The following is a 26,165-nucleotide window of genomic DNA, read 5'->3' as shown; positions in this document are numbered from 1 at the left end:
ATATTAATACTCGCATCAAATTGTAAAAAAAAAATATTAGACACACAAGTTCTTGTTTAATAAAAACATAATAATCATTAACAGTGGCGGAATTTGAAACAAAATTTTGGGAGGTTAGATAGAGGATAATTTTTAAGATACTTTTGATATGGACCCTATTTAAGATAAGTTCGTCTAATTTCATCTCTCTGGTTTGGGTGATATTGCTAAATTTAAAATTTTCTAGAGTCTCATTTTAAAAAATCAAGGTCAAACTCATCAGATGTAACTTTTTGAACTTTTGAAGATCGTATCTCACTTTCTTCGTAATTCATTAAAGTAGAAGAACTATTTACAGGTGTTGATATTATAAAAGTTATATGTTCTCCTTCTTAAATATTAGCCTTCTTCTTAAAAAATGCATCAATTCTTTAAATTTTTATTATTATTTTATATAAAAATTTGAATATATAAAGAAGAAGTTAAAAGGATAAATATTAAAATTTATAATATTTATTGAATTTTTTTATTAATTTATACAAATACAATAATATTAATACTTATTAAATATTCTATTATTTTTATCATATAAAAAATTAATTTAAATAAATAGTAAAATATAAAATAATATTAAATTAAATAAATAAAAAAGATCTAATTTTTTATATTTGAACTTAAAAATAGAGAAAATGTTGTTTATTGAACTTATTGAGTACTTTAAATCATAATAACATATTTAATCCAATTAAACTATTTTTTATCTTTTAAAAAATATTACTAATTTTTTTATAAAAAATTTAGGAGAGCCATGATCTTTTTATCTGAATTAAGTTCTGCCACTGGTCATTAATAATATTTAAAATGCTTAGATTTATTTTTTATATAAATAAATAATTTAATATAAATTAATTTATCTAACGAAATAAAAATTTAAGAATTAAATTTGTTAAAAATGAAAGCATTTTGTTATAAATTTCTCAAGACGGCTTGGGATATTAGTAAAACATTAATATATTGTTAATGCTCGAAAATTGGTTGCTTGGGTTGCAAGTAAAGTAAAAAGGTCATGTCTCTACTCGTGCAGTGGTATCCGCGTGTGGAAAATTGGGCCGCGTAAATCAACATGCATTTTTTTTTATTATATTGTGTCTAAGTTTTATTTATTTATTTTTAATTCTGTTTGACTATTGTATTTTTATTAATTTTATTTAGTCATCAAAGTTAACATTGAGTATATTATTAATGGTACAAAATATATATTATATTCTTATCTAACTTCATTTGTTAGTCATAATCTTTGAAAATAACCAATAGTAAAGTTAGAATACCTTTATTTATATGATAATATGTGAATAATAATTATGAGAAAATGGTTCTAATAATATAATATAGAAAATATAAATTTATATAAAAAACAAACTAAATAATCTTACCTTTTAATCCATTATAATTTATTTTTCTTTTATAAATGAATTAGATGTATATGATATTTTGAGATCCCATGAAACTTGTTTCGTCATTTTCTTTCTACCGGGGTTTCATCATTATTAAATATGTATAATAGAAATTGATCAATTATGATACACTATTAATAATAAAACTATATTGATAAGAAACATTAAATTATATATCAGGGTATTATCAATATAATTAACTTCCATTTTTATAAATTAGAATAATTTTCGTGGCAACTTTAATTTGGAAACGAGTTGCTTTCTCCTGACAAATAGCAACGCTTTTCTACAAGAATTTTATGACCATTATTCTCTTGTATTCTGTTTTCTATTAAAAAGCGTAACTTTGAGTAAGTGTTGTCATAAAATTCACAAATGCAACGTTTGGTGTATCAATTCAATCCTGTTAGATATACACAAAAATCAACTATCATATATTTTTGTATAAATATATATACTCTTTAACTTATTTTTAATATATAATATTTTTTTATTGTCATATACTTTATTGAAACACTTTTTATGGGTCTTTCTTTTGTCCAATCTTGATATAAAATATTATAATTATTGAAAATTTTGATCATAATTAATTTTTAAATATTGAAATAAAATATTATAATTATTAAAAAGTTTTATCATAATTAATTTTTAAATATTGACAAATATAATAATTTAGAATTGATAATTTTAAAAATAAAAAACAGAAAAGAGAAGTAAACAAACTCCAATAAAAATGCATTGCGTTAATATGTTTGGGCCAGAATATAATTTATTGTGAACTAATATAATAATAATGTAATAAAAAAGTGAAAACTCATGTATTATGTGAAGTTGATATCTGAAAGCCATTAAATAATTTGACTGATTTGATTAAATTTTTATTTAACAACCATCAACTATTAACTTAAACTGAAATCGACTTTACTTGAATTTTCATTTAATAAAAATTTAGATACAATTATCTTGGTATAATTATGTTGAAGGCAAGTTGATTGTTGAAAATAATTAAATTTAAATCTCGTCGAATATCTCAAAGCATACCTGTTTAAGCTAATGATAGGGGGGTATTTTGTGGACTTTTTTAGAAAATGGAGAAAGATGTTAATAGTTTACTCTTAAAAGAAAATTAGACATAGTAAAAAACACCAACGACAATAACAAAAACAAGAACAGGAACGTTGCTTCTTCTGCTCTGTCTTCCGTTTACTTCAGCACCTTCCTTCTAACTCTCCACTCACATTCTGGAAACAGCAAAACCATAACAAGCCAACGGGAAGAAGAAAAAAAAGTTACCAAAAATGGAAGTGACGAGCGGTTTCGCGCTGCTCTTTCAGCAATTTAGCGCTCTCTTACGGAAGAACCTTCTGCTGTCATGGCGAAACAGGAAGGCAACGTTGCTTCAGGTTCTGTCACCACTCTTCTTCATGTTCCTCATCTTCGCCATTGACAAGGCAATTAAAGCTCAGTACTCGAACACAACTTACTACAAGAGCGTCCCTGAGCCTCCGCTTCGCCCTTCACCTTCCATCCCTCCATGCGAGAACAAGTTCTTCGTCAAACTCCCTTGCTATGATTTTGTATGGAGCGGTGATCGCAACCCTAGAATTCGGACCATTGTTGAAGCTATCATGAACAATAACCCTGGAAGGACTATACCTCCCTCTAAGGTACCTTGCTTACCTATCCATCAATTGGAATTTTGTTTGTTTAAATGTTCTTTTTGGTGATCAATTAGCTTGGTTTGATAACCAATACGTAGTTGATCGAAGTGATAGAAGGACACCTATCATTTGACCAAAAAATAAAATTAGGTTTGTTTGAGGCTTAAAATTTTCATGGAAGAGTTGGTCCTGAAAGAATAAGTCTAAAATAGAGGGCTTGATTCCGTGATCTCGAAGTCACAAAGGAGCAACAGTACTGTTGCATCGATATTGACCTCTTGAATAACAATTGGAGAGATCATGAGGGAATGTGTCACTATGATTTTATTTGTTTTACATTTTTTTTTGTTTCTTGTTTTGCAGGTGAAATCCTTTAGTGATAAAGCTGCAGTGGACGAGTGGCTTTTGAACAACCCTATGCACTGTCCAGGGGCTTTGCATTTTGTGGAAAGAAGTAAAACTATCATCAGCTATGGTTTACAGACAAATTCCACATATGTTCAAAAGAGAGGAAAATATGAAGACCCCACTTTTGCATTTCAACTCCCACTTCAGCTTGCTGCAGAGCGAGAAATTGCTAGGAACCTGATTGGAGGTGTAAATTTGTTCATTATTTGAATTTTGCAAATTATCTTCCTTGAATGATAAAATTATTCCGTTTAATGCCCTTTATGTTTTGCTTTTGAAAGCCATGATCTAATTTACAACTTTTAAAAACTTCAGACTCGAACTTCAGCTGGAATGTCTTTTTGAGGGAGTTTGCACACCCAGCCACGGCACCTTTCTCAACAGTGAGTTCCGTAGGTCCAACATTTTTCCTTGCGATTGCCATGTTCAATTTTGTGCTTCAGATGAGTTCTTTGGTTACAGAAAAAGAGCTTAAACTTCGCCAGGTATTTAACGTTTCACAAGTCAAAGCCCACAATTTCAACATTTTTCAATCATAGTTTGTAGTTTATTCTTGTGCGTACTTAATGTTGTTGACACAGGCAATGACTATGATGGGGCTTTATGATTCTGCTTACTGGTTGTCCTGGCTCATCTGGGAGGCATTCATTACTCTCCTGTCATCCCTTCTCGTAGTTCTGTTTGGAATGATGTTTCAGTTTCGTTTCTTCTTGAAAAACGATTTTCTGGTCGTGTTCTTTGTGTTCTTCCTATTTGAACTCAGTATGGTAAGAAAACTTTTCAGATTTCTCTCAATATACCATGTATAGATTTTGCTTGTTCATTGGTTGTTTTTTGTATATTGGGAATAATTTCTCATACATATCAATTCTGTTTTGTTTTTAGACTGGCTTAGCTTTCATGCTATCTGCTTTCATTAGTAAATCCTCTTCAGCGACAACAGTAGGCTTCTCCATATTTATTGTTGGCTTTGTGACTCAGGTATGAGTCCCTATTACACTATGTAGACTAGGTTTACTGAATATAGAGAAAGAAAGATCACTCATACTATCCTTGTTTGGAATTCTGCAAATTGCAGCTTGTTATACAAGCAGGATTTCCTTATTCAGATAGCATTTCCAAGACTTTCCGAATAATTTGGTCTTTCTTTCCGCCCAATCCCTTCGCTCAAGCTCTACATATTCTTTCTGAGGCGGTCTCAACTTCTGAAGATCATGGTATTCGATGGAGTAAACGGGGACAATGCGGTCCTGAAGATGAAGGCTGTGTGATTACAATTGTATGCAATAATTTATAATTTATACCAACACCCACAAAATCAAATTAAGAAGCTTTTGACTACCTATTCTACTATGGTTCTATATGCCCCTTTTGCCATTTCCCTTCATTTTTGATGCAACAATTGCTTATCATTTCTTCTTCCATGGACAGAATGACATTTATCAATGGCTCTTAGCTACATTCGTTTTGTGGTTTGTTCTGGCCATCTACTTCGACAACATAATCCCCAATGCATCTGGTGTGAGGAAATCGATGTTATACTTTCTAAATCCGAACTATTGGATGGGAAGAGGAGGCCAAAATGTGAAAGGTGACTGAATATTTTGTGATTTAAGCTGTGTTCATTATTTCTTCTTAACAGCTACTTTTGGCTGAACTTGTCTTCCTTCTTTCCTTAACTTGCTTTTGCAGAGGGTGGGGTTTGTAGTTGCTGCATAGTTTCAGTGCCTCGTCAAGAACATGTTACACCAGATGATCAAGATGTCCTTGAAGAACAAAATACTGTCAAAAGACAAATAACAGAAGGTGTGGTTGATGCAAATGTTGCTGTTCAGATACGTGGCCTTGCAAAGACATATCCTGGTTCTTGTAATATTGGTTGCTGCTGTAAATGTAAAAGAACTAAACCTTACAATGCCGTTAAGGTACACAATTCTTCAAAAAGTTCTGGTCTTTGAAGTTTGGGAGATGTAAAGAACACTTCTCTGGTCCTTTTTGCTGTGTACTTGCAACATATTTCATTGCTGAAGCCGTTTTCTTTGTGGTCTGGGTGCTTTTCTGTTGCAAGATGGATCTTAGTATCCATCTCTTAGATGGTCGTAGAAACTAAGCATGCAGAAATCTTTTTAACCTGATTTCTTTCTGGATCATGATTTTCAATTACCAGTTTGGCTATTTCTCTGTATGCTTCGTCTTTCAATTTGGCAATATAGTGGGACTACTTTATAATTTACTTCTTCGTGAAACTGACTCATTTTTGGATGATGTACAATGTGCTGTTCTTGAACTTTTTCAGGATTTATGGGTGAACTTTGAAAGGGATCAACTATTTTGTCTATTAGGACCTAATGGAGCGGGTAAAACTACGGTTATTAATTGTTTGACAGGGATAACTCCAGCAACTGATGGAGATGGTGAAACTCTTTCTCTCTTGTTCTCCAATCATTAGTAAAACTATATTTCCATATATAGTAACAATTGCATCTTTCATATCAGCATTGATTTATGGACATTCCATCCGTAGCTCCACTGGCATGTCAAACATTCAAAAGCTTATAGGAGTATGTCCCCAGGTGTTTCTCTCTCCCTCTCATTTGCCAATGACACTGTCTTTCTCCTCTGTAGCAAACTGATTGACCTTTTATTAAATTTTCTCTTTTGCAGTTTGATATCTTGTGGGATGCACTGTCCGGCGAAGAGCATCTTCAACTCTTTGCTACTATCAAAGGCCTAACCCCAAGTTCCATCAACTCAGTATGTGTTCTCCTGAATTTTTCTCATAGTCACACACAACTGCATGCATATATGGCTTCTCCACTAGAATTTATTTATCACTGACCTCATTGAGGTTATGCGACATTACACATCATCCCCTTTAGTTAGTTATGGCTACATAGACACCACTCCAGGGTTGGAGTCATGCCACAAGAATACCATGTGTCATTTTGCCAACATTGGTTGAATGTAACATCGCTTGAATCTCAAAGGGGATATTGCAATTTTCAAAATTATAAGTTAGTCATGTATAATACCTTCTTACCTTGAAATTTACACTCAAGTTCTTTTTGAAAAATATAGATTACCCAAACATCACTGGCAGAGGTGAGACTCACTGATTCGGCAAAAGTGAGAGCTGGAAGTTACAGTGGAGGAATGAAACGTCGACTCAGTGTTGCAATTTCCCTTATTGGTGACCCTAAATTGGTTGTTTTGGATGAACCAGTACGTATGCAAAGTTGGATACTTCTTTTTTTGTGAATTTATTCAATTGGATTGATTACAAGATTCATCTCTTGATTTTAAAATTTAGACTACTGGTATGGATCCAATAACAAGGAGGCACGTATGGGACATAATTGAAAATGCTAAAAGAGGTCGTGCCATTGTCCTTACCACACACTCTATGGAAGAAGCTGACATTCTCAGTGATCGAATAGGAATCATGGCAAAGGGAAAGCTTCGCTGTATTGGCACCGCAATCAGATTGAAGTCACGCTTTGGTACTGGTTTCATTGCTAATATCAGCTTCTATGGGAACAATGTTGAAAGTCGTACAGACAATAGGGATGCTGTTTCTACGGTACATCATGAGGCTGTGAAGCAATTCTTTAAGAATGTAAGATAATAATAGAATTTAATTTTTGATGCACTATTATTGAAAACTATTTTACATAGTAGATATGACTGAATGATAACGTAAAAGAATTACTGAAAGTGTATAAAAAGTACTCTAAATAATAATGGGGTGTTTAGAGTTCTTCCATGTCAAGCAAAAGATTAAAGTTTGACCTCTTATAATATTTTGACAGCATTTAGATGTAGTGCCAAAGGAAGAGAACAACAACTTCATAACTTTTGTGATTCCTCATGACAAAGAGGGGCTCCTGACAGTAAGCTTTGTTTCTTTTATGGTTTTCATTTCTATTTCTTTAAATTCATTTTTAAGATGAGGGTGACCATTGATCTAATACTGATCACTACAGGCAGATCTTGGTTCAAAAATTGGTTATTTATGTGGTGTATCTTGTCTTATATTGCTGTTTCTTCCCAAGCAGAATTTTTTTGCGGAGCTCCAAGATAGAGAAGAAGAATTTGGCATATCTGACATTCAGCTTGGTCTGACAACTCTAGAAGAAGTTTTCCTGAATATTGCAAAGCAAGCAGAGCTAGAAAGCGCTGCAGCTGATGGGACCCTAGTGACTTTGACCTTAACATCTGGGGAGTCTGTGCAGGTGTGTGCAAACCATCTTTTGCTTTCAATTATTCTATATATGAGTTGAGCAATGCTATATGACAAACAAAATTTATTATTTTGTTGGCCAACAAAAGTATTTTGATGCTAAATTTTAAACCCTAGACCTTAGACTCTAAATCCTAATAGAATAAAAAAAAGTGTTGGCACAAAGTGTTGGCTAATATTGATAAAAAGTATTGGCCTCATAACATTTCTCATATGGGTTATACGTCTTAACAAGTCGAGTTTTGTCCAAACTTCAAATTCAAAAATGCTATTTGATCAACTCAAAATAGCCGTGTGAAGGGGCCATAATCTTCATTTTTTATTTTTGGTTCAAATATAATTTTTTATTCAAATTATAGTAGTTGTATTGATTGTTAGCAGAAGATGAATATCAAATGTTAATTTATATACACACTTGTCAAGGATTTACACCGTGAACAAACCAAGTTGATTTCAGCACTCACCTCTACATGGAATTTGTGAAATACACTTTTCAGTTGTGATTGCTGTTGAGTCATGACATCTTGTGATTTTATGCTGATTAATACAATAATCATGCAGATTCCTATAGGAGCTAGATTTGTTGGAATTCCAGAAACAGAGTCTGAAGAGTACCCAACAGGGGTTATGGTAGAAGTATACTGGGAGCAAGATGAATCTGGTGCTCTATGTATCTCTGGTCACTCACAAAAAGTTCCAGTTCCTTCTGGTGTTCGACTATCATCATCTGCTTCGGCAAGACACCGTAGAAATTCGCGCCGACCAGGATCAGTTCACGGGGTTATAATTGATCCCAGCCAAGTTAGTTCAGTCAGGTTTCAATGAAAAGCAAACCCGTATGTTGTGGGAGCTGGTGGGTCATAGATAATGTTTTTAGGATTGTACATGTTCTTTTGTATATTTTTCTTTCATAGAGGGTTCAGCTATCTCCCTCGTATTATTAGTACTTTTTGTGTCTACCTAGCTTCTTAAATCTTAAAAATGACTTATTATGAACGCCAGAGTTAAACCTATAGAACAATTATTTGAACTTTTTTATTGTAACTTTTTCCTCATTACTGGTAGATTGATAGGTCCTTAATGTGCCGCTCGATTCATACCTTTTTATAGTAAATGTTTTGAACTGATTTTTATATAATTTTGTAGAAATAATTTGAAAATAAAAAACTAAAATGTGCTATTGGTTTATAAATTAAAGGAGAATGCTCTTGGGTAGTGTTATATATATACTAGAGTAAAACCCGAAAGAAAAATTAGTATATAGTATAGATTTAAAAGTGTTATATTATTTATAAATTGATAAAATAATATATAAATTAATATTAAATCTGAAAATATTATACAAAGTATTAATTTTGCCATTCGTATATAATTCAATATAGTTGTTCAAGGTGAAGAGAATTTGAAATGAAATATTCTGCATTTTAACAAAAGATATAGGTATTTGATATTGGGGTCGTATAAAGTTACATATGCATTTATTGTTTTTATTTTTATATTATTTGTAGTTGACATACACTTATTAGTCTTCTTATGTAGTATTTATTTTATTTTTTTGTTTTTATTTTCTATTTTCTATTGAAGTTATTTGTTCTTCTTCTCATATGTTTTTGTAGAGATGAGCTCTTTCTAAAATATTAACTTGTTTAAGTTTTGTATGGTCCTTTCTATATTTCACCTTTATATATAAGTTTCTCATTTAAAAATGTCTCTTATATTTTTTTTATATTTTTTCGTAGTGTCTTGATTATTGATATGCAATCTTCGTTTGAAAATATTAGGGTGTTAGTTTTTATAATATTTTTTTAAAAAAATAGGAACTTTATTTAAATAATTAATATAAATGATATTTTGAATAAGAATTTTTTTAATATTATATATTTTATTTATCAAAATAGAGCGGTTTAGTGTATTGGTATTTTATTTGTTATTCTAGAATTTATGAATCATATTTTTTGACATAATTATCTGAAGAGATTATACGTAATTTTTTTTTACCTATTTTTTATTCGTAGTTTCTTTTTTATTAAATATTGTGTTGAAATTAAAGACTACATATATAAATGCCATTTTGAATTATATATTTTCTCATGCTTTATTATGTAAGTTTTTCTGTTCTAAAGAGATTATTTATATTTGGTCAAGAATAAATAAAAGTTTATTGATAGACAAACAACTACATATAATTTTCAGATATCATACGTGTATTTTTATAGAAATATAGATCAATCTTATTCATAGAACAACTTTATGTAGACATACATCTACTTTCTATGGTAAACTGTATTCTTACAACATACATTTACAATTTAAACACAAAAGCACAAAGAATGAATCCTGTCAATTTTTTTAATAATTAAAGGAGTAAAGTGTGATCTCTCACCATTAATTTTATAAGTGGAATTAAGAGGAAACATAAGAGAAAAAACAATGAAAGATTAAAATTCACACCGTACTCTATCAAATAAACACATGATATACAACTTTATTTATGAAACACATTCATGTCATTTGAAAGCCATTCACACTTCTTCATATAAGAATACATGGAACTTATTCATTACAAAGCACTAACAGAAAAGAAATATCGTTTTATTTTCGAATATTTGTTGTCTTGATGTGATTTACTTGTCCTCTTCATTTTAGATCTCATGAAACCTTGCAAACAAATTTGATGAACTACTATAGTAGTCATTTGCTAAAAGTTAAAATAGCTTTAAGGTTGACATATATTGATTTATTTATTTTTATTAGATACACACCTTAAAGTGCACACTTTATTATTGTACAAGATAGATGATTCACATGATAAGTCTCACACCCAATCCAACTATAAAAGAAAATATGAGAACTAACATTAAGATAGCTCGTTAACTAATACTTACAAAGAATCTTAATTTAGTGATTATGTTAATTCAAGTCTTCTTCTATTTGGTTGAGCCATCATCATTTTCTTTTTTATCTTCATCCTAACAAGTACAATTACATAATCACTTAGTACATATATTTAGCAAAAGTGGGAGGAAAATAAAAAAAAGAGATATAAAATTATATAGAAAAAGATAAAAAATATATATATAGAGTGAATATCGATTTATATAGTAGATATAAGAAAGAGTAAAAATATAAGGTGAGAATGAATTAGAATATAACTCAATTTATACTTATCAAAAAGAATTTATTAGTATTGAAAGTATAAAATAACCTATATAAAATTAAAGAATAAGAGAATGTTGAGTTAAGAAAATAATTAATTAATAATGATGACCAACATTGATTTATAGAATTAAATATCCAATTGGGTTTAATAGTTTGATTTAATGATGCAGGCCCAAAAATTGATTAAAGTTGCAACCCAAATCTGTGTTGGTTGAAGCCCAAACCGTGGAATCCCATGGATGATGAATAGGAATGGAAAATCTACCAACCAAGCCCAATGCATCTCAAGCAAAAGGAAAGCTAAGTCTCAGCATTGTTCTCTTTCGGTAAAAACACGAGAGAGAGTCCAATGGCCCTAATCAAAGCATGTTAAGTTAAGTCAAAGGGTAAAGGTGATTTATTTTTATTTGCATGTTATTTTTTTTTAATTTCTTTTTTAAATATCTGCAATACCAATTTGGGATAAACAAAGAAAGTGGCGTCTGTTTATCTCTGCTTCAAATTTATGGTCTACATTGTTACTTAGAGTCAAAGCACAATTTCAAGGGTTTGGATAAGCTCATTTCTGCTGCTCTGTTGTTTTCGATTAAGCAAATGAATCAGATTTGAAATTCCTAACTCAGGGGCTATTTGAAGAAAAAGAAGAGATGAATTCTAAAAGGTCAAGGTCCAAGAAGTTGACTTGGAAGAAACTTTAATCTTGGATTAGAACAAGGTATAAAAGGAAAAATTGAATCTGTTTGGAAGAGGGGGAGAGAGAACTCGAGAGGAAAAGCATAAAGAGAAACTTCGCTCATTAGTTTGATGTCTTGAAAGCATTGCACCTACACTATAGGGAGCACTCCACCAAGATGAAGAACAAGGTTATGAGTTTAGATACTAGGTTCAGTGTATAGAGTCAAAACTGTTATTCATCATCTCGTTCATGTTTTACTCTTTGTATTTCAGTTTCAATGTATATCTTTCTTAGTTTTCTTTGAGAGGTTAAAAGCAAGAAAGAGATGTATTGAGAAAGAGCCAGAGAGAGAAAAAGGATGAGAAAAATACTTGAGAGAAAAGTCAAGAGTGATTTTAGATTTTTTTTTGTTGTATTTTTTTGTTTTGTGTCATGTATCTGAGAGGTATCCCTTGCTAAGTTGGGTAAGCACTTAGTGTGGTGAGTCTAGGCATTAGCATAGCTAAGTCAAGTTTGTGTTGAAGCTTGTGTGTCCAGATTGGATTATGTTGAGTCCTAGAAAATTGGTGTATGTAATACTTGGATTGATAGTGAAAATTCTACCAACGTTGTGGTAGAGAGTGAATGTAAGTTGCATTGCACAAGACAATTGAACCAGGATCTATGGCTGTGTCACGTTCTTTCTTTCTGCTCTAGTTTTGTTTTTCTGGTTTTTATGAGACAAATCAAAATTGTCTCTTGCATAATCCGCTGCACAGACCAAACAAAAACAAAATTTAATTTTTGGTTTTAAGTCTTAACTAATCAAAGTTAAAAAAGGCCATAAATTCAACCTCATTTTCTAAACCTTTTAAAACCTTCGGAGAATATAAAGAATAATATTTAAAAAAATCCTATAATATTATACAAAGAAAGAAGATTACGAAGAGATAAAAATATGATAATAATCTTATGACATAAGAGAAGGTTCAAGTTATGTTATTATTGCTCATTCATTGTATAATAAATTATAAGAATAGTAATGGATTTTTTTTATTTTGTAAAAGGATTAAAAAGTATTTCAAATAGAAAAAGGAGAATTAAAAGGTAATTTAGTTAGATAAGTTGTATTTAAATTGTGTAAATTGGCCACTAAAACTGACATGGCAAAATAGTAGAAGCCTAGAAAGCTAAGAATGAATCTAGAGACTATTTTTAACTCTCTTTTAATATATATATATATATATATATATATATATATATATATAGTATTTCACATATACCTAGGGTTTTAGTATTTTTAGTCATTGATCTCAATTATTAAATTGATTTCAATAATCGATTTAAATCATAAAATATATACATGATTAAGAACAATAGTTAAGAATACTAGAACACTTAATACCATGGAACATTTGAAATACTTACTATATATTAAACAACAATTTTTAACTACCAAAGTTTAAACATTTGAGAAAACTAATCATCTGGTATTGAAGCTAATTAATACCCATAAAAAACTGAGTCTATTTGACAAAATCAAATAAATACTAATTTGGATTACAATAATGTTCTACAATCAAATTAATTATTCAATTAAGTCTAACTAAATTAGTATAACCTAATTGACATTCATATGCCATTATCTCTAATTACTTTTTGACTAAACACGCCATTATATATAACTTCTTTTTGACGTAAACGGCTTCTTTTTCTGTGGATTTCATTTTTTTTTTCAAATTTCTCTGTGTTATCTCCATTCCCTCCATTTTTTGTTTTTTGGTCTGATTTGAAGATTTAGATAAAATTTTTCTTAAAATCAAGCAGTGAAATTAAATTTGAATATGTTTTTTGTTTTTGAAAATAATAAATGATGATGCAAGTTTAGATTAGTTGAATCAGGACAAATTGGATTATTGTTCTAAATCCAATCAAGTGGACGAGATTTGCTTTGTTCCTAGTTAATGTAGTTTGTTAATAGTTGATGCTCGTGTAGTTGTTTATCTACGAGTTGAATAATTTCATTTTTCTTTGTGAAAACCAGTGCCATGGTTGAAGGTTTAAATTTAAATGGAATATAAGAGTTTTAAATTAGTCTATTTATGTTACGTTCAATGACATTTTTGGTGTATTTTGAAATACAATTTAGTGTAATATAGATTTATTCTTGGTGTAGTGCTTATAAGTTTTCAGTGGATGACTTTTAACACACTTGAAGAAGTTGAAAACTTCTACAGAGAATATTCTAAACTTATAGATTTTTCTACCAAAATTAAGAATACAAATAAGAAGAAAAATGAAATTAAGAATCAATTGATTACATATAATAGAGAAGAAAAATAGAAATCAAACACATCTCTGACTGAGAAAACAAACTCCTCAGATGGATTAAATTGTTCTGAAAGAATTTATATACATATATGGATAATGACACACAAACAAGCATAAGTGCACTTGATTTCACACAGAATTGCACCAATATTAATTAGGTTAAATTACGCAGTTGGTCCTTACACTTTCAGTGAAATTACAAATTAGTCCTTACACTTTAAAAGTTTATAATTGAGTCCCTAAAGAGAATTAAAATTTACAATTTAGTCCCCACTGTTCAAAAAGTGTTTGATTTAACAGAATATTCTCAGAATATTCTCTATTTTGAACACGTGACCTGCACATGTTTGACAACAGGGACCAATTTGCAATTTAGTGAAAGTATAGGGACCAACTGTGTAATTTAATCATTTGAAGTGATCAAAAACTTCCTAGGCTATCTGAACCTACCTCGTCCCTCCCCAACTCTCTCACTCTCACTTTCTCACTTTCTAAAACGACACCCAAACCCCACCGCTCTCTATCTCTCACCTCGGTTCACCGTTGCTACGCCGGATCCACCGCATTTGTGCTCACGAGTTAGGTCTCGCCTCCTTTCTCCATCTCGCCTCTCTCATCCGACAACTTTTTCTTCTCTTCCAATCCTAATACTGAACACCGACGATAAATGAAAGAGAATAATTCCAATCCCAAGAATGCTCAAAGCGAACAACTTAATGTCTAAGAAAAAAATAGCAACAAATCAACACAAAAATAGCAACTCAATTTATTAGTGAATTTGGCGTGGTGACGGAGGCGAGAGGCACGACGATGGTGAGTCGAGGTGAGAGACAGAGAGCGTTGGGGTTGAGGTGCCATTTTGGAAAGTGAGAAAGTGAGAGTGAGAGAGCTGGAGAGGAGTAGGGTGGATTCAGATAGTCTAGGGTATTTTTGGTCATTTTCAAATGATTAAATTACACGGTTGCCGGTTGGTCTCCATACTTTCACTAAAGTTGCAAATTGGTCCCTATTGCAAACATGTGCTGGTCACATGTTCAAAATAGATAATATTTTGAGAATATTCTGTTAAATCAAACACTTTTTGAACGGCGGAGACTAAATTACAAATTTTAATTATCTTTAGGGACCTAATTACAAACTTTTAAAGTGTAAGGACAATTTACAATTTCACCAAAAGTATAGGAACCAACTGTGTAATTTAACCTATTAATTAATGATTACGATGCATAAACTCACCTTAAAACAAGCACACAAACAAGAGAATTGATAAAGAAAAAAAAATATGCATTATATAAATAACTTAGAATAAATTTATTCATTAGTGTCCTTTCATCAGAGAGATTCTTTGTGAATGAGGTCAAGAACATAAAAGATTTTCTTTTGCACATCCGTAATCCACAGCCATCAATGTCCTCCATAGCAAATTGGGGCAAATAGCTGAAGTTTGGATAAATAGGACAATATTTTAGTCTAAATAATACCGAATGAAAATATTATTTAAGAAGTTTTACAAATAAAAACTGACAAATGGATAGGATACTAGCTTTTTCTTGTCAAGAAAGGGTAGGTACTCCTTATATTCACTGATTTAGGATAACTAAGGTATATATTTAAATTAATGAGTTTTACATAACCAAATCATAATTACTATCTAAATAATTTAAGATTCAAAATAACATAACTCACATGAGGACCCTTCCTGACTTCCTGTGATATATGGAGCATTGACATAATATAGATTTTTGTGCAAATGTTCTATTACATAAACACATAGTCCTTGGAAAGAACAAAGGCTCACTGAAATCACTAAGATCTACTAAAGGACGGGTGAAATGGAATCTGCAATGACACCTGTATCAGAAAAATATGAAAATATAGTAGGATGAATTTTACAATTCAGTGAGCAAATATTATATCTATAACCCACACAAGACAATACAAATTTTACCTTAAAAGTTATATTTTTTTTAGAGATAAGAAATTCATATTAAGTAAATATGCAAATTATTAGATAAGTAATTAAAAGGATGAGCTGAATTAGAGTTCTCATTCCAGAAGTCAAATCAAACCGAATATTACATACATAGGGTGGCTCCACCATTATGGGTAACCCTTTCCTCTAGTGTGCCTATATGATATAACAGATCTAATGTGTGACCTACACGTTAGGCTAGCAACGTCCCTGCTAGCTGAGATCTGAGTAAGATCCATCTAAGTTAACGTCATAACCGTCGTTAACTACGTTTTTCTAGTCAGAATCTCCCAAACCAATTCAAGCTAAATCACTTATAACAAATTTCTAATATTTGTAACATATTACTAAATTTCATAATAAATACATATACACACATAAATGCATATTAAAAATTTAATTAAAGTTTAACAAAGTCAAATATGAAAAATATGTATGCTTCATAAAATATATATCGTCTCATGTGTATTTTTATAAAGTTATGAGTTTTCAAAAATAAATATTCCTTCTAAAATTCAAAATTTACAAAATCAAATACTTTTAGATACAAAAACTCAAAATCCAAGTTAAATACTTATAGTAATACATTTAAAAATAATTATAGAGATAATATCTATTCACAATCTGATTCTAAAAAATTGGAAGCAACAATGAATGTGTCAACGAGCTATCAAGTGATGTTCAATAACTCTACAATTCTAGAAATTTGACAATAATAATATTTTTGAGCTACTAATATTGTCAATTAACATAATCTTACTCAACTTGACAAAAATTTCAAATTTCCTAACCTAATAACCCTAATTTCGGATTTAGCTAAACCCACAAGTATAGAAATGACAAAAATTAGAGATATAGCTAATTATTGAGTCAAAGAATTATCTTGAAGTCCCAATAATAACCGAAACTCAAAAGTTGAATGCTTTCTTCACTCATTAAGATGAACTCCATGATTTGGGGTTATGAGAATAAAATTTTTCTTTGGTTAAAAGTGATATATTAAAATAGAGATAAAATAGAAAGATAAAATGAAATCTAGTGTGTTGTGGTTGTGTAAAAATTTTGGTATGAAGAAAATAGAATGAAAGAGAAGATGAAGGAAAGGAGAGGGTTTGACTTTTTCTTTTATGAAGGAATGAGAAAAAGGAGATTTTAATGGGGCATGTGCCCTCCACATGCTTCTCTCTCTCTCCTCTCTCTCTCCGGTTATCACATGATTACTAAACACAAATTCAGTTCAAAACATGCATTTTATGGCCTAATTACACCAATTCTAGGACAACAACACCAATTGCACCTCAATTCACACATAATGCACTAAAAGTACTTCTTGATTACTACACACAAACTCAGTTCAAAACATGGAAATCACTCAAACATGAACAAAAACACATGCAAATCACTCAAACATACACAGAAACACATGAAAAGCACTCAAACATGCACAAATGACACCCGAATTACTACAGCAATATTCAATGGCCAAATTACACTAAATCCAGAACAATAAAACCAATTGCACCTCAATTCACACAAAATGTACTAAAACTACTTACTGATTACTAGATACAAGCTCAGTTCAAAGTATGCAAATCACTCAAACATGCACAAAACACATGAAAATCATTCAAACATGTACGAAATGGCACGAGAATTACTACAACATTTTAAGGCCTTATTACACCAAATTCAGGACAACAACACCAATTGCACCTAAAATCACACAAAATGCACCGAAAATACTTCTTAATTACTAAAGTCAGACTCAATTCAAAACATACAAATTACTCAAACATGAACAATAACACATGCAAATCACTCAAATATGCACAAAATAACATCAGAAATATTACAGCAACATTTTATATATTGGTTACACTAAATCCAGGACAACAATACCAATTGCACTTCAATTCAGACAAAATGCACTGAGAGTACTTCTTGATTACTACACACAAACTCAGTTCAAAACATGCAAATCACTCAAGCATGCACAAAAACACATGAAAATAACTCAAACATGTACAAAAACACATGTAAATTAGTTTTGGATAAGAAAATGTGATTAATATAAGTTAAATGACACCAGAATCACTACAACAACATTCTTACACCGACCTAACACAGTTATCACAAAATAAAAGTACATTATTGCGATAACAGAAATTGAATCAACTAAATATATAAAAATATGACTATTTATTATTTCGTGATCGAAAATGCAAAAGAAAAAAGTGAAAAAACATGGACGATTAATTTTTGAGTACCTTCAATAATCTTTCACCTTCTCTTTTAGTATTTTTTATTGAAGATTTCGAACGTAACTCTAAGACTTTCTTGAATTTTCGCAAAGATTTTTAGAGATTTTTGAGATATTTTGAGTGTCGTTTGAATTTTTTGTGTTGAAGTTTTGAGGAAGAGAGATGAACTGTTTTTCATAATGCGGGCTTCGAAATGTCTCGTTGTTTTAGTGAAAAGTGGCGCCAACGTGTGTGTATACGCTCTTGCTTATGAAATTAGTTTTTGTTGAACTTGAACTAACTTAATTGAATTTAGTTGCCAAAAATATTTGAATGTAGAGCATAACTATTTGAATTTACTCCGTTAACAGATTTAAAGTGCAAGATTTTTGGATCTAATCTATATCTAGTCTTATTTTTTTTCAAATTTTGTTGGGAGAGTTGGTTTTAGAGTAAAGATATACATAATTACATATTAGCTAGGATTTGTTGCAAGAATTTTGCTAGCCCTCGCGCAGAATTTGTACATCATATTATAAAACTTAAATTCAAGATCATTTATTAAGAGAATAAATTAAAATTATTGATTCTATATTTATTATTATTACATATATTTAATAAATAAAATGATTTATTAGTAAGAATTATTTATTTAAAGCAGATGAGAGCACCACACGTTTTCTCTCATATTATTAGTAAACTGATAACTAGGAATCACTAATTATATAGTTAACAGCATAGCTAAATAAAGTAAATTAATTGTAACCCTTTCAAATGTGCAGTTACTACTATGTACTCTGCGGTAAAACCACAGAAATTAGTGAAGGAGAAATGGCTGTTCATCTTTGTCCATGCATTACAAATTGAAACACTGCTCATACATGGTTAAGCAATTTTAAGAGTTAATTGCAAATCTTTGTTGATCTTGGAGCATCCCAAGAGATTTCAAACCTTTGTCCCCAGGTGACATGTTCCTTCGCTTTTTAATTCCTCTGCATCTCCCTATTCATGTGCCTTTTTTTCCCAGCTAGTTTACAACTACATAAAAACATTTTGTGATTGTTACTTGATAGATTCAAATTTTTAATTTATCTCTACAACATATTTAATTCTAAAATCAACTTTTTTAATATTGAAAATTATCGTTTCTTTATTACATTTTCTAATGATGTTTTTTATTTATTTGACATGTCATAGCTAAAAAGTTCTTACGTTTGACAAAAATTTAATATTATTTCACTTTTTATCAATCACTTTTATTTAATACTAGGTTTTTTAAAAAATTACTTGGATAATATAGAGATGTTGGTGTTTAAAAGAAAAAAAGTTTAAATTATCAATGTACTTAAAGTAGTTATGAAATTTATCAAATTAATAGATACTTTGATCTCTTAACTGAATATTTCAAATTTGAAATACTTATATTCTAAGATACAAATAGTAGTAGTTCAATTTTAAGAAATACTTTATTTCATTCTCAGAGGGAACAAAATCAAAATATAGCGTGCAACAATATGGGAGGAGGTGAACAAGACGAGAAACATGAGGATGAAGAAGTTGATCATGAGAAAAAGGATAAGAAGAAGAATAAAAAGGAAAAGAAAGAGAAAGACGACGAAGATGAGCATGGTGATGAAGAAAACTCTAAGGAGAAGAGTAAGAAGGATAAGAAGAAGGATAAGAACAAAGAAGAGAAAAACCCTGAAGATAAGAAAGATCCTGCCAAACTGAGGCAAAAGCTTGAGAAACTTGAGTCCAAGATGCAAGCTTTGGTGGCTAAGAGAGATGAACTCTTGAAGCTTCTTAATGATGTTGAACAAGGTTCCACCAATGAAGCCATTACTGAAACTGATACACCAGTCACATCTTAAGATCACTCTAAACCCTTATCATTAATACATTAACCATTGTTTGGTATTTCTAAATGTATGTATATCTATAAATGATATATGTATATATATATATATATATATATATATATATATATGTAATTATGCTACAATTGTGGGAGTTAGCCAATATTTAGTAGTATTGGCAGTATTATTATTAAACTCCTGGATTTTGTATTTTATACAATTAAAAGTTAGTTTGTATTTAATTTTCTAGTAATAAACTAAATTCCTAGCATGTATGATTTAATTTCTTGAATCAAAGTTAAAGGTCTGTAACTATGAGCAGTTATTTGTATCGGTTGTGTAAATTAAATAATGGATATTTATTAAAAAAATTGAAATGAAGATGAATCTAAAAATATTATTACTGATCGATAATAAATAATTAAATATGGAGAGTAGTAGCAGCTAAGGTATTATTCAAAACTTTTCTGTTAGGAACAAGATAAATGATACGGCTAAAGTATAGCGATGAAAAATTAAAAATAATTTAATAACTATCTTTGAGAATTACAGTTTCTCTTTATTACAAGAGATTACAATAACACTATTTCTTAAAAACACACTTTTTTTTAAATAAATAGGAGAACACCTTTCCAAAAAAAAAATAAGAGAAAAAATCTCAAAGAAACTAAAATATTTCTATTGCTCTTGTTGGATTGGATTAATTAAAAATGAAATATGAAAACTTAACTTATAGAAAAACTTTTTCAATATAACCATCTGTAATGGACTTCTATCTCTCTTCTATAAACTAATTAATGATTGCTATTAATTAGGATTCTATCCATTTTTTTTTCAAAAAAACATATTTGCTTTTTAACTATAAAAAATTTAGCTTTATTATTTTTATAATCTCTTACTAAAACTAATTTTGATAAATTTTCAAAATCCATGTTGCTTATGTATTTAATAGGCCATATGAGAATCTATATCATTCAAACTTTTGAGTATTGATTGGCTTTGTTATGGTAGTTGGATTATCTTTAGTGTTCATTTTTTGCATATCCACACTCTCTTCTTTTATTACTTCTCGAATAAAGTGATATTATACTCTAATGTGTTTTGTCCTTTAATAAAAAGCAGGATTTCTTGCAATGTGCAAGATACTCTGATTGTCACAAATCATAAAAAATTTCTGTTGTTTGTGCCCAAGTTTTTCCATTTATCTTTGGATCTAAATAGCTTCATTGCATTCTTGTGTAGCCGCCATATATTCAGCTTATGTAGTAGATAGAGTTACAACAGTTTGTAACTTAGATAGCTAACTCATAAAGCTCCTGCAATTATAAAAACATAACCTGTAGTAGATTTTTGTTTATCAATATTACCTGCAAAGTCTGAATTAATATATCCATTGACATTGAGCTCTAATCTTCCAAAATATAATGCAACATTCGAGGTTCCTTTGATATATCTTAGGATCCTCTTAACAATATTCCAATGTTCTTTACCCAGATCTGTCATAAATCGACTTATCACCACAACTACTTGAGAAATCTCTGCCCTTATACAGATCATGGCATACATAAGGCTTCCCATCGCTGATGTATATGGTACTTGAGACATTTTCATCTTCTCTGCTTCACTACTAGGACACATACTTGAGGATAATTTAAAATTCATAGGAAGTGAGGTTGAACTTAGCTTATATTCTTGCATGTTGAAACGTTGCAAGATCTTTCTCAAATAATTCTTTTGTGATAAGCAAATTTTCCTATCCTTTTTATCTCGGTGGATTTGCATCCCTTAAATCTTATTTGTTGGTCCCAAGTTTTTCATATCAAACTCCCTAACCAATTGTACCTTCAATTTTTGGATTTGATCTTTGTTCGGGCCTACCACCAACATCTCACCCATATACAACAACAGTAGAATGATGAAATCATTATCACTAGACCTCTTATAATAGGTACAATAATCTAAACTAAGTCTATTGTATTCAAGGCTAATAATGAAAAAATCAAATCTCTTGTACCAACACCTTGGCACTTACTTTAGACCGTACAGAGATTTAGTTAACTTGCAAATCAAGTTTTTTTTCCTTGTTTTTCAAAACCATCTAGTTGGAGCATATATATCTCTTCCTCAAGTTCTCCATGAAGAAAAGTAGTCTTTATATCTAATTGCTCTAGATGTAAATTAAATGAAGCACACAGAGCCAAAACTACTCTGATAATAGTTAGTCTCACCACTGGAGAAAATATTTCATTGAAGTTAACACCTTCTTTCTGAGCATATCCTTTGACAACCAATCTTGCACGATATCGTTTCACCTAATCATTACTATCTCGCTTGATCTTGTAAACCCATTTGTTAATAATGGCTTTTCAACCTGCTAGAAGTATAACAAGTTCTAAAGTATGGTTTCTATATAATGCCTCGATTTCTTCTTGCTTTGCTGTCATTCAAATAGAAGCATCTGGATTGCACATAGTCTCTAGAAAAGTTGTCGGCTCTCTTTCTTCTATCAGAAGACAATATGCATCATGGATTGGTAAAACATAATGTGAGTGCTATGATGGTATTTTTCTTTGTCGAGTAGATCGAAAAACTTCTATGTCCTTGGCCTCTGGCTCTTGTTCTTTGTGCTCTAATTCTACTTCAGAAAAAAAATCACCTTCTCTACATTTTTCATTAATTTGAACAGTGGCTATCTCTTTAATAATGCTGTAATTTTTGTTTTCTTTGCAATTTATCTTATGCAAATATCACATCTTTGCTAATAACTACCTTGCTTGTAGTAGGATCCCACTTGCAATACCCCTTAACTCCGTTAGCATAACCCAAGAATATGCATTTCCTAGACTTTGGGTCTAGCTTTGTTCTTTCTGGAAAATGTACATCACGTACACAGGTAGGGGTGGCAAATGGGCCTAAACCCGCTGGGCCGACCTGCATAACCCACCAAAAAAGGCGAGTCGGGATAGAAAATTGAGACCGTCACACATCAAAAACTCGCCTAACCTGCACCGTTTAAACCGTGGGGTTTGGCAGTGTGGGGCGGGGAGGGCTTCCCCGGTAGGCTCAGGGTTTTTTTGGCCCAAAACCAGCTTCCCCTAACCCGACCCGACCCAATAAAACCCTACCCACCCTAATTGATTATCCTTTAGACCCTTATTGCTTACTCCTTCGGACTCACTCACTCTCTCTCACAACACACTAAGCCTCTCCCATAGTCACACTTACACCAGCCGCAGCTCCCAACCATGTTGCATCCAGCATCCGGCACCGTTGCCATTGCCATCATGGGCCCGTTGGCCCGTTGCTCATCTTTCACGCTCATGCAGCCGCAGTCACGCTAATGCTCGCAGTATCGCACAGTCGCACCCGGCAGTCTGGTACCACAGTTGCGGCGCTCCTCGTCACAGGCTGCTCCTCGATCCTCTTGGGTCCTAGCCACTATTGGAGGGGCACCGACATTGTAACACACTAATTACCCTAAACCTTACCTCTATCCGTAAAGCGAAGGTTAATCGAAGGTTATGACAATTCTAAGGCTTATACATATTTATATGGAAGGAAATAATATATTCTAGAAGTCCGATGAAGGATTAAGCTCAAAAACAGAATTACAAAAGCGCAAAATATTCACACGAAGCTAACGCACAAGACACAAGGTATAGATGCAAGAGAATAGAACACATATAGATATAAGAGTATAATAATCATAGGGAACTAGCCACAGCTTGCGCAGTTTAAGCCGACTAGTTACAAACAAAAAAATACAGAGTTTTGGAGTTAAAACAGCTTATACAACTTATCTCTCAAGTAAGCCTCTAAGGCCATAAAGTCTAAAACAAAAAGGGTGAGAGAAAGTACTACAACAACATAAAACAGAAAATAAACCAGAAAGAAACCATACTCCGTTCTGCCACCATGTCCATAATTTCATCGAGGTGAATTACAACCTACATCTGAAAAACAACAACAAAGTATGGAATGAGAACCGAAGGTTCTCATTATGGTAACAGTGTCCAATATGTAAGATGTAAGGCTTCGAGACGCCGAAGAAAATCCTAGAACTTCACATCGATACAGATATTTAAGCTTAGAATAAAATTAACATAAAGCATAAACCATAAGCAAGGTTATCTAAACTTAGAGAAATTCTAACTAATACTAATCACACCGCTGTATCCCACAGCCTTCGCCACCCTAACCTCCGTTCGATTCCATCGCCACTGCCGACCTAACCTCCCTAGCACTAGACAATCACAGATAATACAAGCAAGTAATATACAAGTAATATTCATGTATAGCAAGTAATTCAAGAAGCAAGTAGGCATATTATACAATTAGGCAAACTCAAGTAATCAAACCAAACAAGCACATAAGAGATGCATATGATGAATGTCTGTCCTATTGGCTCGTGATATCACTTTTCGGTTCGTAAATGCCAACCCGACACACCTTCCAGATGTAGCCTTTTCTGCCACGCCAGAGATATAGTGCCCTGCACACTCATGAAGCAGAGAATCTGCTATGCCAGAGATATAGTGCCTTGCACACTCATGCAACAGAGAAGGAGACAACCACAACTACTCATGCAGCAGAAAAATTTGTCAGGCCGAATATATAGGCTCTGGACACTCTCAACAACAACTAGTCATGCAGCAAAAAAATCTGCCATGCCAGAGATATAGGCTCCACACACTCTCAACAACAATTAGTCATGCAGCAGAAAAATCTGCCACGCCGGAGATTTAGGCTCCTCACACTCCCATATAATCCAATAATTTCATCATTCCTTTCCAAGTTCTCAACGCATCATAACCATCCCATCACTGGTTTCCACTTTTCAAATTCATCATAAGCATTCTTTTTTCTCAATAATTTCTTCAACCATAAACTTCACAACTTAACATTCACCAATTCAAGCTAGAAAATACACAGACCTTCCATACCTATGTCACCGGCTGTAAACTCATAACTAATAAACTCAATAGTAAATTATATATTTAGATTTCATTGTGATGATCTATAAGATTTGTATGTCTAATATGATTCAAGGTACTACTTATCATCATCCTAACTTCATAATCCACATCATTTATCAACAATCTCAATACCCACCTTCAATTACTAACAACATCAATATTCATCATCAATCATCAACTATATCAACAAACTCTCATCAACACAATCACACATTCATCATCAACCTTCATAATCATTAAATACCAACAATCATCATCAAAATCATATATTCCTCATTCCAAAACTCCATATCATCATCACCATCATACAATTTATCTTCAAACATCAAAATCACATACAATTAAACATACACCCAAAGTATTCAATCCTATCTTAAGGTCAACTAGCATAAGGTTCACGAAACACTACATATTACATAAAGGAAACCGAAACCAAACCTTGGCCGATTATCCTCTATGCACGAAACCACCAAAAGCCAAGATAACTCCAAAAAGTACCAAAGCTTAACTAACAACACATGTATCACCAAAATCAAAACCTAGAAACCACAACATACAATAATACAAGGGTATATGAGGAACCTTACCTTGTCCAAAGGGAATTGGAACAAAGCTCAACAATTACCCGCTATTAGAAATCACCTAAACAAGTAAAATCACAAAATCAGATTTTCTTAGATAGAAATGAAGAGCTCGACAAGAACTTCGCGTGGCCACAAACAGCTCGCAATCGGAGTTCTGTAGCTCAAGTTATGGCTAGAACAAGGAGAAGGTGAATAGTGTCATCCATCTTCTCCTCTCTTCACCATCTCAGCGCCCCCTCTCATGTTTCTAGGGTTGAAATGAGCTGAAAGCTCATTAAACATGTATATATATGTTGGGCCTTAGGCCCAGTTTTGGCCCAGTCCAACCCGTTACTGTTTTTAGTTCGTTTGGCCCACTTTGAGCAAAAACCTTTAAGATTAGCGCCCGGTTTTCAATTCTACATTATTTGTTGTTCTTTCAAAACAATAAATCAATTTTCAAAATCTTATTTTCCAAAATACACGGTACTGGACAAATAGAGCCGGTACTACTGGCTTAAGCGCCAGTACGCATTTTTACAAAATTTTTTCGAAAATGATACATTTTTCAACTCAGAAAAAATTTATTGAAATCAAATTTCACCTTTAAATTTTCAAATTAAAACTTCTAATTTTAAATCTACTCTAGGCACTTAAAAATTATTATTTTT

General features: G+C 31.6%; 2 protein-coding genes across 2 annotated transcripts; both read left to right on the top strand.

Moving 5' to 3' along the window:
* Positions 1–2,432: 2,432 nt before the first annotated feature.
* Positions 2,433–8,786, top strand: LOC112802624 (ABC transporter A family member 2). The gene is made up of 16 exons (XM_025845907.3): positions 2,433–3,100; positions 3,458–3,689; positions 3,818–3,987; positions 4,084–4,269; positions 4,388–4,483; positions 4,581–4,781; positions 4,934–5,093; positions 5,195–5,427; positions 5,799–5,916; positions 5,999–6,075; positions 6,167–6,256; positions 6,581–6,724; positions 6,813–7,118; positions 7,312–7,392; positions 7,558–7,734; positions 8,304–8,786. The coding sequence occupies exons 1-16, from the start codon at positions 2,732–2,734 to the stop codon at positions 8,565–8,567; spliced, it is 2,904 nt and encodes a 967-aa protein (XP_025701692.1). The 5' UTR covers positions 2,433–2,731; the 3' UTR covers positions 8,568–8,786.
* A 10,141-nt stretch (positions 8,787–18,927) lies between these two features.
* Positions 18,928–20,104, top strand: LOC112799842 (uncharacterized). Its single transcript, XM_025841849.3, has 2 exons — positions 18,928–19,062; positions 19,581–20,104. Exon 2 carries the CDS (start codon positions 19,614–19,616, stop codon positions 19,968–19,970), a length of 357 nt encoding a protein of 118 aa, XP_025697634.1. The 5' UTR covers positions 18,928–19,062; positions 19,581–19,613; the 3' UTR covers positions 19,971–20,104.
* Positions 20,105–26,165: the final 6,061 nt, after the last annotated feature.

This window comes from Arachis hypogaea, chromosome 5, assembly GCF_003086295.3.
Source record: "Arachis hypogaea cultivar Tifrunner chromosome 5, arahy.Tifrunner.gnm2.J5K5, whole genome shotgun sequence".
NCBI lineage: Eukaryota > Viridiplantae > Streptophyta > Magnoliopsida > Fabales > Fabaceae > Arachis > Arachis hypogaea.
This window is presented reverse-complemented; position numbering and strand designations above follow the sequence as displayed.

What these genes read in the sequence shown, in the direction of transcription:
- LOC112799842 (XM_025841849.3), top strand. Translation starts at nt 19,614, where the DNA reads ATGGGAGGAGGTGAACAAGACGAGAAACATGAGGATGAAGAAGTTGAT.
- LOC112802624 (XM_025845907.3), top strand. Translation starts at nt 2,732, where the DNA reads ATGGAAGTGACGAGCGGTTTCGCGCTGCTCTTTCAGCAATTTAGCGCT. An exon ending in TTGTTGGCTTTGTGACTCAG is followed by an intron (nt 4,484 to 4,580) that starts GTATGAGTCCCT and finishes TGCAAATTGCAG; the next exon opens with CTTGTTATACAAGCAGGATT. An exon ending in AGGAGGCCAAAATGTGAAAG is followed by an intron (nt 5,094 to 5,194) that starts GTGACTGAATAT and finishes TTGCTTTTGCAG; the next exon opens with AGGGTGGGGTTTGTAGTTGC.